The following is a 16959-nucleotide window of genomic DNA, read 5'->3' as shown; positions in this document are numbered from 1 at the left end:
AGCTGTGATTAATGATTTCTTTCCCCTCCACTTGGCTATGAGACTCCATCCCATCCTGGTAATGAGGACCTGGCCTCAGTTATTCATGCCTGTATCACCTCTTGACTGGATTACAGCAATGCAATATATTTAGTCATGAAACCTTCAGCACTTTGAAAATTCCAACTAGTACAAAATGCAGCAGCTCATCTCCTCAACAACATAGGTTGCCTGTCCTCTACTGTTTACACTGGCTTCCAAAAAAATTTAAAATGTTGCTCAACGTGATGATCCTTATTGTTCAAGTGCTCACTTCCTTGGGCCCAGAACACCGAAAAGACTGTAATGCTTTGGGACAAAGACCGTGGTCAACCACTATGCTCTGGGAAAATGGAATTCTGAACAATAAGATTAAAACCATTTGTTTTGGGAAAGAACTCTCTCTGGGAGCAGAGACTGTGGCATGAACTCTCTCAGGAACTAAGGACCATCACAAACGTCACCACTTTCTGTTCCAAATGCAAGGCACGCTTCTTTGACCTTGACTTCTCTAATCTAGATGGCAGATGTGTACTCACATTGTTGAATGGGTTGACAAAGCCCTGGCTGGGATGATTTAATTGGGGATTGGTCCTGCTTTGAGCAGGGGGTTGGACTAGATGACCTCCTGAGGTCCCTTCCAACCCTGATATTCTATGATTCTATGATTCTGTGAATGCACTACTGGGAGGAACTCAGACATTATGGTGATAAGCGAGGTATAAACATCTACATAGAATAGAACAGACTAGGAACAGAGAAAACTCTCAGGGCAGTATATGCATTGTGGATGCAAGCGTGTATTTGAGTGTTTTAGCTGTTTTCATATATATAAATGTATAATTTTGTTTTATACCTAGATTATTATAAATTTAAGTATGCCTATATAATACGTGTGCCTGTACATTTTATCTGTATACACACAAACTGACAATATATGCTCATTTTCAAATGCTACAAGGAAGCTACTCCTAAAGAAAATTATGTTTCACAATGTATCTCATAATTAAAAAAAAAAAAACGCTGATTCATTTTACTTTGACACACTGAAGAAAATTCAGACACTCCACTGACAAAAAAATCTCTGTATTAAACCCCCTATTGTAAAGCGATAAAAGTTGATACTAGAAATAACTAATCCAAATAACAATATTTTTAACTATTAAAACTTTCATTTCGAATTAAAAGAAATGGAATTTTAAAAGCCCTGATGTAGGAGCGAATCTGTACAAAGACTCACCTTTCCAAGTGCTTCGGCTACAGATTTTGGATCTCCAGGAGCAGATTTACTGCTCATAGGTAGCATTCCAGAGTTGTCCCTGCAAAGAATGTTCTCTTCTATTAAATTCTGACCATTTGATTTTAGGAGACTAAACGCCGTTTTGTCAGAGTCTGCGGTTAAACACAGATTATAGCTGTATGGTAAAGTCCCATCGCAGTAGCTCCGCGGCAATCCGGGACCTGACTTGGAAAAATGATCAGAACCAAAACATTGCAAAACTGGAAAATTCATCGACCTTCCACATTTCATCACAATGGCCAGTGCAACTGTCAGGAGGAACAAAAATGAGATCAAGGCTAAAGCCAACACCAAGTAAAACTGTAAATCAGACTGAGAGGCCGAGTCATCCGATTGGTCGCTCATTTCTGGAAGAGCCTCTTGGAAGTTCTCAGCAAACACCAGGTTGAGAGTTACTGTGGCGGACAGAGACGGCTGCCCGTTGTCCTTCACCAGGGTGACCAGCCTGTGCTTCACAGCATCTCTGTCCGCAAAGGCGCGGGCTGTCCGGATCTCCCCGCTCTGCAGCCCAATGCTGAAGAGCGACGGGTCCGTGGCCTGGAGCAGATGGTAGAAGAGCCAGGCATTGTGTCCTGAGTCAGCATCCACCGCCACCACCTTAGTCACCAGATAACCTGCCTCTGCCGAGCGAGGCACCATCTCGAACAAGGCGGAGCCATCGGCTCCGAGGGAAGGGTGCAGGATGCGAGGGGCGTTATCATTCTGATCCACAATAAACACCCTGACGGTGACATTGCTGCTGAGTGGCGGGGACCCGCCGTCTTGGGCCTTCACTTGCATCTCAAACTCCCGGAATTGCTCATAGTCGAAGGAGCGCTGCGCATAGATCACTCCGGTCTGGGAGTTAATGGAGATGTAGGAGGAGAGAGGCAGCTTCTCTAGGTTGCTGCTCAGGATGGAGTAAGTGACTCGGGCGTTCCGGTCCAGATCCCGGTCTGAGGCTTTTACTCTGAAAATAGAGGCCCCCGAGGGATTGTTCTCTGGCATATAGGCGGTATAGGAAGGTTTCTCAAAGGCAGGGGCGTTGTCATTGACATCCGAGATCTGCAACAGGATGGTTTTCTGGGTGGAGAGGAGGGGAGAACCGTTGTCTGTGGCTATGATTGTGATATTGTACTCTGGAGTCCTTTCCCTGTCCAGGGTGCTATCTGTGAGAATTTTGTAATAATTATTAGAGGACGACACTAGTTTGAAAGGCAAATTGTGTTGAAGATGACAAGTGACGTCTCCATTTTCACCGGCATCTCGGTCATAGGCTTTGATCAGAGCCGTCACTGTGCCTGGTACTGAGTCTTCTGGAATGGGACTGGATACAGATGTGAACGTCACTTCCGGCGCATTGTCGTTCTCATCAAGAATTTCTATTTGAACTTTGCAGTGAGCAGATTGTCCTCCCCCATCTCTGGCTTCTATACGTATTGTGTATGTATTTGTTTTCTCAAAATCCAGAATCCCTGTATTTGTAATTCTTCCACTCGCAGGATCTAAATGAAATAATTTAAGAGCATTTTCTTTAATGTTGCTAAAAATGTATGTGATTTGGGCATTTAACCCTTCATCCTGATCCGTGGCTTTCACCTGAACCACTAAGGAGCCATTTGGTAGATTTTCTCTCAGGCTTACTTTGTAGATCTCTTTAGTAAATTCGGGGCGACTGTCATTGGCGTCAGTGACATTAATCCTAATCTGAACCGTCCCAGTTCTGACTGGATCTCCCCCATCCACAGCCGTCAGGATCAAGTGATGGGAGTTTTGCTTTTCCCGATCCAAAGATTTTTCCAAAATTAACTCAGCATATTTATTTTCATCTGGACTCTCGTTTACTGACAGGATAAAATGCGGGTTCTTGCTGAGTTGGTAACTCTTCAATGAGTTGACTCCAACGTCTGGATCTTGCGCAGATTCTAGTGGAAATCGCACACCAGGCAGTGCGGATTCAATAATTGCTAAATCAATGTTGTTTGTCTTGAACCTCGGGGCGTTATCATTAATGTCCTGGATTGCTACAGTCACATGGAAAACATTCAAAGGATTTTCTACTACCGTTTCGAGTGTCAGGACACAAAGGGGTGTTTCCCCGCATATCTCCTCCCGGTCTATCCTGCCATTCACATACAGGTTGCCATTTTCCCCATTCACACTGAAGTATTGCTTTTCGGAACTGACACGGAGCTTTCGCTGCGGAAGCTCTCGGATACTCAATCCCAAATCGTTGGCGAGATTCCCCACAAGGGAACCTTTGGCCATTTCCTCCAGAATCGAATAACGGATCTGTTCCGAGACCACCCGGTAGAACAACGAGAATAAGAAGGGAAACAACAGTACCTGCCGTGTGACTGCCCTGCCGCTCGGTCTCTGCCTAGTTTCCATACCACGCATTTTCATGTACGCTCTCTTCTTTATTCTGTACAAAAAGTGCTTATAAATCCAGATATTTGGTAAATATCCCAGGTAATGAAAAGAAAATGAATTCAATTTCTCAGGCTAATTGAACACCAGAGTCCAGAGGGAGGCTTTCTCTGAGCAGCGAGGCTGTGTGCGCGTCTCTCTGGTTGTTTTCTCTGCGATCTGCACTGTGTGATTGAGAAATCAGGCTGCAGCCAGCTGTAATGGATCTCTGGCTGTAGCTCCACACCACATTGGCCAACAGCGACACTCTGAGCTCAGCCGGAGAACTGCAGCACACAAAACTCAACTAATTAGCCTCTCACAGTTTGTATGGCAAGTTCCTATTTATCTGTATGTGTGTGTGTGTGTGTATATATATATATATATATATATATATATATATATATATATATATATATATATATATATATATATATATTCTTACTATATGTTCCATTCTATGCATCTGATGAAGTGGGCTGTAGCCCACAAAAGCTTATGCTCTAATAAATTTGTTAGTCTCTAAGGTGCCACAAGTACTCCTGTTCCTAAAACTAATGAAGTCACCGATAGAGATCTAGACAAGAGGAAAGGTATTCTAATACATTTAATATAAATGTTTAAAAATTATTCTCAATCCAGTCTGTTCTAGCCTTAATTATATTTTAAAAGGTTTGTCCAAACACCCACGGATATCTCTATAGTTTACAGTAGCACTTTCTTTATCCTTTATCAAAGTCGTTTGCTTCAAAATAAAGTGTAATTGTATTTTTATTATTATTGCATTTTCCTCCCAAGAGCCAGAGCCCTGATGGAAGACATGGGGATTATGTTTATGTTTTAATTCTGGTATCACTTGGAGAATAAAATACTTATTCTTAGATCTTGTGAAGTTTGTATATTCTGGAGAGAGAAGATGGGTTTTGCATTCATTATTTCAAGAAATAGGGTTGTGCTTGTGACCTGGTGTGCCTGGGAAAGCCCTCACTGAAAATGCCAAGGGCAGGGCAAGCTGCAAAAGGGAGAGCAGATACTCCCAAAACTGGTGGGCAACACTGAAGTTAAATTCACCAACCAGTCACAAACGATGCTGGTTTGATTCTATGATTCAAGCATATGATTCTATGCTTCTGATCCCCCACACTAGTTATCAAGAAACTAAAAAGAGAAACCACACAGCCCCCTTTATTGTATTTCAGTTTCCTGGCTCCCAATCAGCACAAAGGTCCAGTACAGTGAGAAGTTATTTACAAAATCTGCTCAGTATACAAAATGTTCTTCTGACCCCAAAGGGTCAGCCACCTTACCAGGTCAATATTATTTTGGATCATACCCAAAATATCACACTGCCAGCCAGTCTTTAGTGTCTAAAACTAAAGGTTTATTGTAAAAAAAAAAACCAAAGAACAAGAAGAGAGTTGTTAAATGATAAAAAAGCACTCAGATACATACAGAGACTTCAAAGTCCATATATCAGGTTCTTAGCAGTATTGGTGAGTTTTCTGGCTTGAAAGTTCCTCTGGAATACATCCACAGCTTGGATAGGTCATTCAGTCCTCTGTTCAGAACTTTATTCGTAGAAAAAGTTATTCCAGAGGTAAGAAGCAGGAATGAAGACAAAATGGAGAAGATGTAGCTGCCTTTCATATTCTTTTGCTACGTGGCTAGTATTTCCTTTGTCCCAAACACAAGCTTCACAGCACATGGTATGGAAAAACCCTAGAGTTCTCTGTCCACAGGCATGCCCTACATGTCTTGTTGACTCATAAGGTGTAGCCCCTGCCTTCTTTCAATGGGTTCATTGTACAGCTGATGTCCCTTGATGGGCCACCAAGCAGGCTTAGTGCTGATCCCATTCTATCTGTCACCCAGAAACGCAGGACAAGTTTTGAAATACAGATATACCATACATATCTATAACTCACAGTACAAAGGTGATACAAACATCTCATAGAATCTCAGGGTTGGAAGGGACCTTAGGAGGTCATCTAGTCCAACCCCCTGCTCAAAGCAGGACCAATCCTCAATTTTTGCCCCAGATCCCTAGTTGGCCCCCTTAAGGATTAAACTCACAACCCTGGGTTTATCAGGCCAATGTTCAAACCAGTGAGCTATCACTCCATATAAACAAGATCATCCTACCTGGCAAATCATAACATTTTCACAGACACTTTACATGGCCTATCTGGTCACATTCCTTGCAATTTTATAATATTGGTATCAGTATCATAAAGTGTCTTCCATATTCCACACAGCACCCCAGTGCTTTCCCTTACCTCTCCAGAATGAGTTCTCTAGCCATAAGTCAGTTGTTACAAAACTCTGCCCTCTCCCCCACTCCCCCATTTTGGAGCCTGTATTTTCTGTGTGTGGAGATAGTCACAATTACTGGTTAATTTTATTGTTATGAATAACTATGACCAGAGTGAGTGAAACTCAAAGGGTTCCTCTAACTTAAGTTTATCCTACAGAGAGCCTTGAAAGTGAGTACAAATACTATGAATTTGATTTGGCATTGAATAGGCATCCAGTATGTCATTGGGATGATGGGTTCAGGTTGATCTGAATTGCTTAAATATGTTAGAGTACCTGTGTTAAGTAGTCTTATCTTTTTAAATGGCACTTTGTTCTTAAATATAGAGAATTGCAGCAGTTGATCCTGGAGGTTACAAATGCATGCATCACTGTGGCTAAGTCTTGGTACTACCTGTTGGATGCAGCAATCGGGCTAGCCATAGGTGGCAAGAAAGTGTTTTTAGCGTCCACTGCTATCTGGAAAACTAGACGTATTGAGAAGTCTTGCAGGACCTTGAGACTACATAGTGTCTTTGCCATTGTAAGGCAGGGAGTGAAGCACTGATGCTAACCAGGTCTCCCACGTACTCCTCTTTTCCTACTACCAATATTTTTATTCTCACCAGATGTAACGTCACTTAACATAAACGAACCAAATTATGAGAAAATGGGTGTAATTGTTTATGTCCTTAAACGAAACTGCAAGTCTGGGCACGAAACTAAATAAATAATGTAAAATAAATGTAATTGTCCTAAGTAATTTCTTATGAAATTATATTTTTCAAAGTTGGCTTTCAAGATATTTCCCCCTCTTCTATTCTAATTGTGCACTAAAAAGACAAATGTATCTTACACAGAATATACAATCTTCACTATATCGAAGGATATTTTATTTTATTCTCACAAACACTGTAATACAAAACTTAAAAACGTGAACAGGTTCCTTATGGAAGCCTTCCTTAAGGAGAGTATTCGGTGTTAGAAATATAGAGATTCCGAAGCAGTTCCGGTGAATTCTTGATAAAACCCATTCTAGAAAGGTATAATAATTTATTTTTCTTCGGCTCATGCCCTACTAAATTCGGTTTAAAAATGTGAACTAGAGTCTGTCACACTTGAATAACAACAACAGATAGTTTCATCTCCTATTAATGCATGAGTATAGACGATTTTATCCTAATCCTGCCTTCTCCGACTGTTTACAGGTTCTGAACCAAGATCGCAGGAAGAGAGACAAGCAGGGTTCCCCCGAATGTTTGCTCTGCACAAGAGCTGCTTCCAGTATCCACTGAATAAAACTATATTATTACGCGTCAAAACATTTAAAAAAGCAAGTAAAGAAAACTTACCGGACCAAGCGCATCATTCCCCTCATTATTCCTCAAATTTTCTGCAATTAAGAGACCTTCCTTTTTCTCATCAATCGGCCTATTTGAATAGTTTAATGCTGACTGGATACACTGGCTCTTTCTGGAGTCCGTGGTTAGAGAAACCTCATGTGAGCAGGAGTGAAGAAAAGCTCTGACTCCATCGATCCCCACAAACTGCGAGACGGGAACTCCACTGAAAGTCACACTCGAGGAGTCAAACAGCTGCGAGTTTCGCCACCTGCGGAGTCTCAGGGCCAGTAACACTAGGATAAAGGTAAAGAACAAGCAGGAAACGGAAGCCACAGCGATCACCAAATACAAGGTGAGGCTGGACTGGGGGTCTGCAGGAGCTGAGAGGCTGCTTAAATCGGAGAGGATTTCGGGGATGCTGTCAGCCACCACCACCGTGACAGTGGCCGTGGCAGAGAGAGGGGGCTGCCCGTTGTCCTTCACTAAAACCACCAGACTTTGCTTGAGCGCATCTTTGTCTACAAAGGAGCGCGCTGTCCTGATCTCGCCGCTGTGGAGTCCCACAGAGAAGAGCCCCGGCTCTGTAGCCTTCAGCAGCTGGTAGGAGAGCCAGGCGTTCTGCCCGGAGTCTGCATCCACCGCCACCACCTTAGTGACCAGGTAACCCGGCTCGGAGGAGCGAGGGGCCAACTCCACTCCCGTGGAGCCATCGGTGGGAAAGGAGGGGTGTAAGATGTGCGGGCTGTTGTCATTCTGATCCAGTATAAAGAGAGTGACGGAGACATTACTGCTGAGAGGTGGGGAACCCCCATCCTGAGCCTGCACTTGGAACCGAATCTCCCGGAACTGTTCGTAATCGAAGGAGCGCAGAGCGTAGAGAGCCCCAGTCTCGGAGTTAATGGAGATGGAGGAGGGGAGCGGAGCTTCCTGGATCTGAGTTCCAGTAATGGAGTAAGTGACTCTGGCGTTCTCCTCCGAGTCAGGATCATTCGCTTTCAGGGAAGAAACGGAAGTTCCTCTGGGATTGTTCTCCGTGATGTACAAAGTGTAGGATGTCTGGCTGAAAATAGGAGCGTTGTCGTTTATGTCTGAAAGCTGTACTAAAATAGTTGTTGTTGAGGATAAAGGAGGAGTCCCTCGGTCTGTGGCTGTGATAGTTACATTGTAATCGGAGACCTGCTCCCGGTCCAATGCTCTGTCACTCACCAAGCTGTAATAATTGTCAAATGATTTCTGTAACCTGAATGGGATGTTTCTGGGTATGGAGCACGTGACCTCTCCATTCTCCCCTGAATCTCGATCGTGTAAATGTATTAGAGCGATCACAGTCCCTGGAGGGCTGTCTTCACTCACTGACTTGATTACAGACGTGACTGTAATTTCAGGAGCATTATCATTTATATCAATAACAGCTATCAGAACTTTAGACCTGGCCGAGAGGTCTCCAACGTCCTTTGCTTGAACCTCCATTTCATATGATGCAGCTTCCTCATAATCCAGGTTTCCCACAGTTGATATTTCCCCCGTTTTAGAATCCACCTGGAATATCTGGGACGCTTTGTCTTTCATCTTCCGGAGTGAATATGTGACCTCCGAATTTATCGCTTCGTCCGGATCTGTGGCGTTTACTGTCAGCAGCAGAGACCCGACGGGCACATTTTCCAAAACATTCACTTTATAGACAGGCTGACTGAAAACTGGTGTATTGTCATTTGCGTCAAGGACAATAACGCGGATCTGTGCAGTTCCGGACCTAACTGGATCTCCCCCGTCAGTGGCTGTGAGGATTAGATCGTGAACATCTTGTTCTTCCCGGTCTAGAGACTTTTCCAGCACCAGTTCGACATATTCGTCCCCATCAGCTCCCGTTTGCACATCCAGAGAGAAGTGTTTGTTACTGCTGAGATAATAGCCCTGCACAGAATTGGTTCCCAAATCTGGATCCTGCGCCCCCTCAAGAGAATATCGGGTTCCCACGGAGGCTAACTCACTGATTCTAAATTCCAATTCATCTTCCTGGAAGCGGGGCTCGTTGTCATTAATATCTGTGATTTCAACTTCAACTCCGAAAACCTTCATTTTTTCCTCTACTATAATTTCAAAATTTAGCAGACACGTTTGCTTTTGGCCACAGATCTGCTCTCTGTCTACTCTTTCCGTGGGGTATAAATGGCCGCTTTTAATATTCAAAGTAAAATACTGAGTCCTACCTCTGCCAACAATGAGGACTTCACGGTCTGAGAGCCCCGTTATAGCCAGCCCCAGATCCTTTGCGATATTCCCCACGGAAGAGCCTTTCTGCATTTCCTCCGGAATCGAATAGCGAATCTGTCCAGAAACTGCCTCCCAAACATTAACTAATATGAGGCAGAACAGGACTCGTCCTTTGTTTTCCAGCAGCATGTGTACATTCGCCATTTCCAACTCTCTAAAGAGACGTCTGAGATGAAACCAGCACGCAGAGTTCGGAGACAGGCTTTCTTCTGTTGGGTTTATAATCCAAGCCGAGTGCAGAGGATTTATTCAGCGATGCTGCCGTTTGAAGATGATTTAATCTCTGTTCTGTGCTGTGAAACACTGGTCTGTCTGCTCCATTTCTCGTTGCGTCTCTCTCCCCGAGTGGTGAACAGCGGCGCTCAGAGTCTCAACTAATAATTACAACTGCTCAAATAAATAAAGTGCTGTCTGTTTCCCTATGTGCCAGCTTACTTTTTCAGCACTGTATATAATCGTGTCCTAATTAAGGTATATTTTAAAACTGAACACACAAAGCAAAGCAATATACTTTTTGAAGTAATTATCAAAACACAGGATGGTTTTCTGTGTGGAGATGGGGGTGTCTTTGTCTCTGGCTATAACTGTAATATTATACTCCGCCTGAGTGTTCTCCATGACCATCTTATAATAATTGTTAGGAAAGGATATTATCTGAAACAGAGAGTTACCCTTTATATGCCATTTAACCTTGCCATCTTCTCCTGCATCTCAGACGGATAAGCAGATCAGAGCTATCACTGTCCAAGGGAGACAGTCTTCGAGAAGTGGGCTGGACACTGATGCAGATATCAGCTGGGGGGCGTTGTCCTTCTGATCAACAATATCCACTTCTACCTTGCTGTGGGCAGCTATTTCCCTCCATCTTTGGCTTCCGCTCCGAAGATGTATTATTCTGCTCTTCGAAGTCCCAAATTCCTTTAGTTGTAGTTTTACCGTTTTGGGGATCCCGAGTAAACATTTGCGGACCATTTTCTGGTATGATGCTGAATGTATGATCCTCAATGTGAATCGTGCGTTAAGACCTTCCTCATTATTCCTGGCTTTCACCTGCAGTACAAAGAATTATTCTGATAGATTTTCTCTCAGGCTGACTTCGTAGATCTGTTCAGTGAATACCGGGGGATTCTCATTGGCTTCAAATTAATCCTAATTTGAGCAGTCCAGGTTCTGACTGGATCTCCCACTTCCACAGCCGTCAGGATCAAGTGATGAGTTACTTGCCATTCCCCACCCAAGTGTTTCTCTAGGAATAGTTCTGAGTAGTTACTGCCATCCTGTCTACCCTTCACTGCTATGGAGAAACGTTGGTTTGGGCTGAGCTGGTAATTCTGTAATTAATTCTTCCCAACATCAGATTCTGTGCAGAATCCAGTGGAAATTCGGCACCCGGCAATGTTCATTAATCATTTCTAGATCAGCGTTACTTCCTTTGAACTGCGGTGCATTACCATTTAAGTCCCGGATTTCAACATTCACATGGGAAACTTTCAAAGGGTTTTCAATTACACTTTCCAGTTTTACAAAACAGACTGGAGATTTCTCGCTTGTTCCCTCTCGGTCTATTCTGTCATTTACATACAAGTTTCCATTTTCTACATTGACAACGAAGTATTGCTTTTTAGCCATAGCAAGAACACAGAGCTTTCTCTGAGGCAGCTCTCTGACATTCAGTCTCAAATACTTGAGATTCCCCACAAGGAGCCTTTTGCAATTTCCTCAGGAATCAAGTCTGTTCAGAGAGCACTCGGCAAAGCAAAGAGAATCAAGTATTGGGAAAACAGTACTTGCGGTCTGAGTCCCCAGCCTGTGCCTGTCCCACTGTATTTGAGTCCCATCCCTTTTGCTTTCATTTTAGCTGAGGCCTGGTCTACACTACGGAGTTAGGTCAAGAAAGCCACCTTAAGTTGACCTGTTAATGCATGTGTCTACACTACCAGGTCCTTTATGCCAACCTAAGTTACTTCTAATGTCAACTTCTGTAATCCACCTCTTCCAGAGGTGTAGCACTTAATTTGATTTCCATGGAAATTTGATTTCAGTGCAGTGAAATGCTGACATCTATGCAAAGATGTGGAATGAGGGAGAAGGGCTACACAAGGGACACACAGCAGTGCCATATGAAAATACAAGAACTTTGCCAAGTGTACCAGAAGTCAAGGGAGGCAAACAGGCATTCTGGTGCTGAAGCCCACACATGCCGGTTCTGCAATGAGCTGCATGCGATTCTTGGGAGTAATCCTACCAGTACTCCCAAAAGCAACATGGACATCCCACAGGTGTGTGAGTCTAGGGACAACAAGGAGGACGATATGGTGGATGAGTAAGAGGAGGAGAATGGGAGACAGGTGAGTGGTGGATCATTCTCCCCAAGAGCCAGGAAATATTTTTAACCCTGGAGTCCTGTGGGTTGCAGGACATCATGGTGGCTGACCACGATGCCGGGGAAGGCACCTCTGGTGAGTATACAGTTACAATCAAAGTCTAGTTAAACTTTAGTGGGCATGCACATTTGGTGATATTACATGTTTACTATGAAGAAAAAGCGAGGTGCTGTGGTTCTGTGTTTACAAGAGGCCGCTCCACCTATGCACAGGGTGGCCCCTGGAAAATAATGTTTATGTGGACTGGGATAGCCCAGGAATCCTCCATGGATATCTTTAGGAAACTTTCGTGAAGGTACTCTGCAATCCTTTGCAGAAGGTTTCTGGGCAGGGCAGTCTTATTTCTTCCACTATGGTAGGACACTTTCCCACGCAACTCCTGAATTAATTCTGTTGTCATCACTGCAGTACACAGCATAACAACATAAGGACCAGGTTTATAGCCAGACACTTGCAGCATCTCCTTCCTTTCCAGCTCTGTTACCCTCAGGAGACTGATATCATATAGGGTTGCCTAGGGGAAACTTCTCATTAAAAGTGCTCTTACAAGAAAAAAAAGAGCATGTAGACCCACTCCACCCTCCCACATTCCGGATCGCCAAACCACGCAGCCACTAATGTGCCTTTACTGTTCTTGGCATGGGTCAGTGAGTAGTTTAAGTGGCTAATAGGGGACTGGGACCCCACATATGAGATTCTGCAATTTGGGAGTGAAAATGTTTCCTGCCTCCGCCCCATTCGTAAACAGCTTCCCATGGTGCTATGTGGAAGGGCCATTGTTTGACTAGCTACCTCTGCTCCCGACATAAGCCTGCCATAAACTTCATTAAAAGTGCGGTCACCCATGACTTGAGGGGGGGGGGCGCGGGGGACGCTACTCGCCATGACTGGAGCAGCAAAATGGTGCAGTGAACGGTTACAGATTCTGATTATGTTATGGCTTGCACCTAGTGTAATAACGTTGGTTTGTTTGTTTTTTCTGAAAAGGGCCTTGCTATGGAAACATATTATTCATGTACAATGGCTCCGTTATTTTTTCTTATGACTGACCACTGGAAATGTGTCCTTCAGCATGCCATCAACACCTGAAAGCAGACTTTCACTGATTAGAAGGAGGAGAAAGAGAACATGGGAGGACACGTTCACTGAGATAATGCATGCCTCCGGGAGCACTGACACAGAGGTGAGACCATGGAGGATTTCACTGTCTGAGAAGTTAGACATGGACATGGAAAGCTTCCCGTGAGCAAGAGTGTGCAGCACAGGATGAGATGCTTTGGATTATGAGGGACCAAGCAGACATGTTAAGGTGTCTGGTTGAACTGCCAGAACAGAAACAGGAGTGTAGAGTCCCTCTGAAGACCCTGGTGGACAGTCAGGCAGCATTGCCTGGTGCAGAATCACCCTCCCCCAAGTGTTCCATGAGGCATGGACAAAAAGTCCATTAGCCCTTTCACTTAACTCAAGGGGAGGGTACAAGGAACTGAAGGTGCCCATTCACAGAGCTTTGATGGTCTAGAATGTGGTGTTACGTTACACAGCTCTCCCATTCCAACTTTACAATCCCTTTTGCCCAAAGTTACCTTTTTTTTGTTCTCCCTCTTTACTTATGTTTGTTAAATAAAGTAAATGGATTTAAGAAATAAATGTTCTTTATTGAGTAGAAGCAGTGGGCTTGGACAGGGGGTTGGCTTTACAGGGACAGTGATACAAGCCAGGTGAAGGTTTTGGAAAACTCAGTGCAGACAAGCAGCTCACATTACTGTGACTCATTAATGAAATGGCTTTTCAAAGCCTCGTAGATATTTAGCGCCCTTTGCTGTGCTCTTCTCATTGCCCTGGTGTCTGGTTGCTCAAAAATGGCTACCATGCAATCTGTCTCAACTGCCCACACCTGCAGAAAATTTCCCCCCTTTTTTCACAGATATTATGGAGCACACAGCATGCAGCTATAACCATGGGGATGTTCTCTTCACAAAGGTCCAACCTTGTTAGTAAACTTCTCCAGTGCCCTTTTAGATGACCAAAGGCACATTCGACCACCATTGTGCACTTGCTGAGCCTATAGTTGAACTGGTCATTACGGCTGTCCCGATGGCCAGTGTATGGCTTCATAAGCCATGGGAGCAAAGGGTAGGCTGGATTCCCCAGGAAAACTATAGGCATCTCAACGTTGTCAATGTTCATTTTGTGGTCTGGAAAAAAAAAAAAACAACCCAGGATTTCAGCTTTTTTAACAGACCTGAGTTCCTAAAGATTTGCATGTCATGAACCTTTCCCAATCATCCTACACTGATGTCAGTGAAACGCCCCTTGTGATTCACCAGCACTTGCAACACCATTGAAAAGTATCCCTTTTGGTTTATGTACTCTGTGGAAAGGTGGTCTGGTGGCAATATGGGGATATGCGTGCCATCTATTGCTCCACTGCAATTAGGGAACCCCATCGCATCAAAACCATTCACTATGTCCTGCACATTTCCCAGACTCACTACACTTCATAGCAGAAGTCAATTAATGGTCCTGTACACTTGGAGCACAGCAGCTCCCACAGTTGATTTACCTACTCCAAATTGATTCCCCAATGACTGGTAACTGTCTGGCATTGCAAGCTTCCAAATAGTGATTGCCACTCACTTCTCTATTGTCAGAGCAGCTCTCATTTTTGTGTTGCTGAACTGCAAGGCAGTTATGGAATATGGGAGACTGACTGTGTGTTGTGTAAAAAAATACTCCATTTTGTTTGTTTTAAACCTGCTGCCTATTAATTTCATTTGGTGACCTCTAGTTCTTGTGTTATGAGAAGAAGTAAATAACAATTCCTTATTTACTTTCTCTACACCAGTCATGATTTTATAGACCTCAATCATATCCCCCCTTAATCGTCTCTTTTCCAAGCTGAAAAGTCCCAGTCTTATTAATCTCTCCTCATACGGAAGCCGTTCCATACCCCTAATAATTTTGTTGCTCAATTCTGAACCTTTTCCAATTCTAATATATCTTTTTTGAGATTGGGTGTTATCACCCAGTATTCAAGATATGGGTGTACCATGGATTTATATAGTGGCAATATGATATTTGCTGTCTTATTATCTAGCTCTTTCTTAATGATTTCCAAAATTCTGTTCACTTTTTTGACTGCCGCTGCATGTTGAATGGATGTTTTCAGAGAACTATCCATAATGACTTTAAGATATCTTTCTTGAATGGTAACAGCTAATTTAGAACCCATCATTTTATATTCTTGCCAGTAAGTTAAAGAAGTATGGGCTGGATGAATGCACTATAAGGTGGGTAGAAAGCTGGCTAGATTTTCGGGCTCAATGGGTAGTGATCAATGGCTCCATGTCTAGTTGGCAACCGGTATCAAGTGGATTGCCCCAAGGGTCGGTCCTGGGGCTAGTTTTGTTTAATATCTTCATTAATGATCTGGAGGATGGTGTGGATTGCATCCTCAGCAAGTTTGCAGATGACACTAAACTGGGAGGAGAGGTAGATAAGCTGGAGAGTAGGGATAGGATACAGAGGGCCCTAGACAAATTAGAGGATTGGGTCAAAAGAAATCCGATGAGGTTCAACAAGGACAAGTGCAGAGTCCTGCACTTAGGACGGAAGAATCCAATGCACCGCTACAGACTAGGGACCGAATGGCTAGGCAGCAATTCTGCAGAAAAGGACATAGGGATTACAGTAGATGAGAAGCTGGATATAAGTCAACAGTGTGCCCTTGTTGCCAAGAAGGCCAATGGCATTTTGGATTGTATAAGTAGGGGCATTGCCAGCAGATCGGGGGACGTGATCGTTCCCCTCTATTTGACATTGGTGAGGCCTCATCTGGAGTACTGTGTCCAGTTTTGGGCCCCACACTACAAGAAGGATGTGGGAAAATTGGAAAGAGTCCAGCGGAGGGCAACAAAAATGATTAGGGGACTGGAACACATGAGTTATGAGGAGAGGCTGAGGGAACTGGGATTGTTTAGTCTGCAGAAGAGAAGAATGAGTGGGGATTTGATAGCTGCTTTCAACTACCTGAAAGGGGGTTCCAAAGAGGTTAGATCTAGACTGTTCTCAGTGGTGGCAGATGACAGAACTAGGAGTAATGGTCTCAAGTTGCAGTGGGGGAGGTTTAGATTGGATATTAGGAAAAACTTTTTCACTAGGAGGGTGGTGAAACACTGGAATGTGTTACCTAGGGAGGTGGTGGAATCTCCTTCCTTAGAAGTTTTTAAGGTCAGGATTGACAAAGCCCTGGCTGGGATGATTCACTTGGGGATCGGTCCTGCTTTGAGCAGGGGGTTGGACTAGATGGCCTCCTGAGGTCCCTTCCAACCCTGATATTCTATGATTCACCTCTCTCCATTCTGAGAACTGACCATTTGTTCCTACCCTGTGTTTCCTATCTTTTAAACAGTTAGCGATCTGTGAGAGGACCCTCCCTCTTATCCCATAACGGCTTACTTTGCTTAAGAGCCTTTGGTGAGGGACCTTGTCAAAGGCTTTCTGAAAAATCTAAGTACACTATATCCACTGGATCCCCCTTGTTCAAATGCTTGTTGACCCTCTCTAAGAATTCTAGTAGATGGTGAGGCACGATTTCCCTTTACAAAAACCACGTTGACTCTTTTCCAACAAATTATGTTCATCTATGTCTGACAATTTTGTTCTTTACTATAGTTTCAACCAATTTGCCCGGTACTGAAGTCAGGCTTACCAACCTAAAATTGCCAGGATCATCTCTGGAGCCCTTTTTAAAAATTGGCATCACATTAGCTATCCTCCAGTCATTTGGTACAGAAGCTGATTTAAATGACAGGTTACAGACTGCAGTTAGTAGTTATCAGTTTGTTCCAAAACCTCCTCTAATGACACCTCAATCTGGGACAGTTCCTCAGATTAGTCACCTAAAAAGAATGGCTCAGGTTTGGGAATCTCCCTCACATCCTCAGCCGTAAAGACCCAT

At 43.8% G+C, this 16959-nt stretch overlaps 2 protein-coding genes and 1 pseudogene across 8 annotated transcripts in view; all 3 read right to left on the bottom strand.

Moving 5' to 3' along the window:
• LOC144929056 (protocadherin gamma-C5-like) overlaps positions 1 to 16959 on the bottom strand; it is a 373601-nt gene that overhangs the window by 230241 nt on the left and 126401 nt on the right. The window contains exon 1 of one of the 7 annotated variants that reach the window (XM_073356156.1): positions 3644 to 3718. The exons of 4 other annotated variants lie outside the window; for them this stretch is intronic. In XM_073356156.1, coding sequence (XP_073212257.1) covers positions 3644 to 3703 — 60 coding nt within the window. In that variant the 5' untranslated portion in view covers positions 3704 to 3718. Of the gene's footprint in view, positions 1 to 1258; positions 1348 to 3643; positions 3719 to 13633; positions 14195 to 16959 lie in introns of those variants that run through there. 2 more of the 7 variants (XM_073356139.2, XM_073356144.2) reach the window with 2 other exon arrangements.
• On the bottom strand, positions 6796 to 10050 carry LOC144930800 (protocadherin gamma-A12 pseudogene; annotated as a pseudogene).
• Positions 13634 to 16959, bottom strand: part of LOC144929055 (protocadherin gamma-A10-like) — an 87088-nt gene continuing 83762 nt past the window's right edge. The window contains exon 2 of the mRNA XM_073356147.2: positions 13634 to 14194. Within this exon, the coding sequence (XP_073212248.1) occupies positions 14183 to 14194 (12 nt within the window). The 3' untranslated portion in view covers positions 13634 to 14182. The remainder of the gene's footprint in view (positions 14195 to 16959) is intronic.

This window comes from Lepidochelys kempii, chromosome 8 (genome assembly GCF_965140285.1).
Source record: "Lepidochelys kempii isolate rLepKem1 chromosome 8, rLepKem1.hap1, whole genome shotgun sequence".
Lineage (NCBI taxonomy): Eukaryota > Metazoa > Chordata > Testudines > Cheloniidae > Lepidochelys > Lepidochelys kempii.
This window is presented reverse-complemented; position numbering and strand designations above follow the sequence as displayed.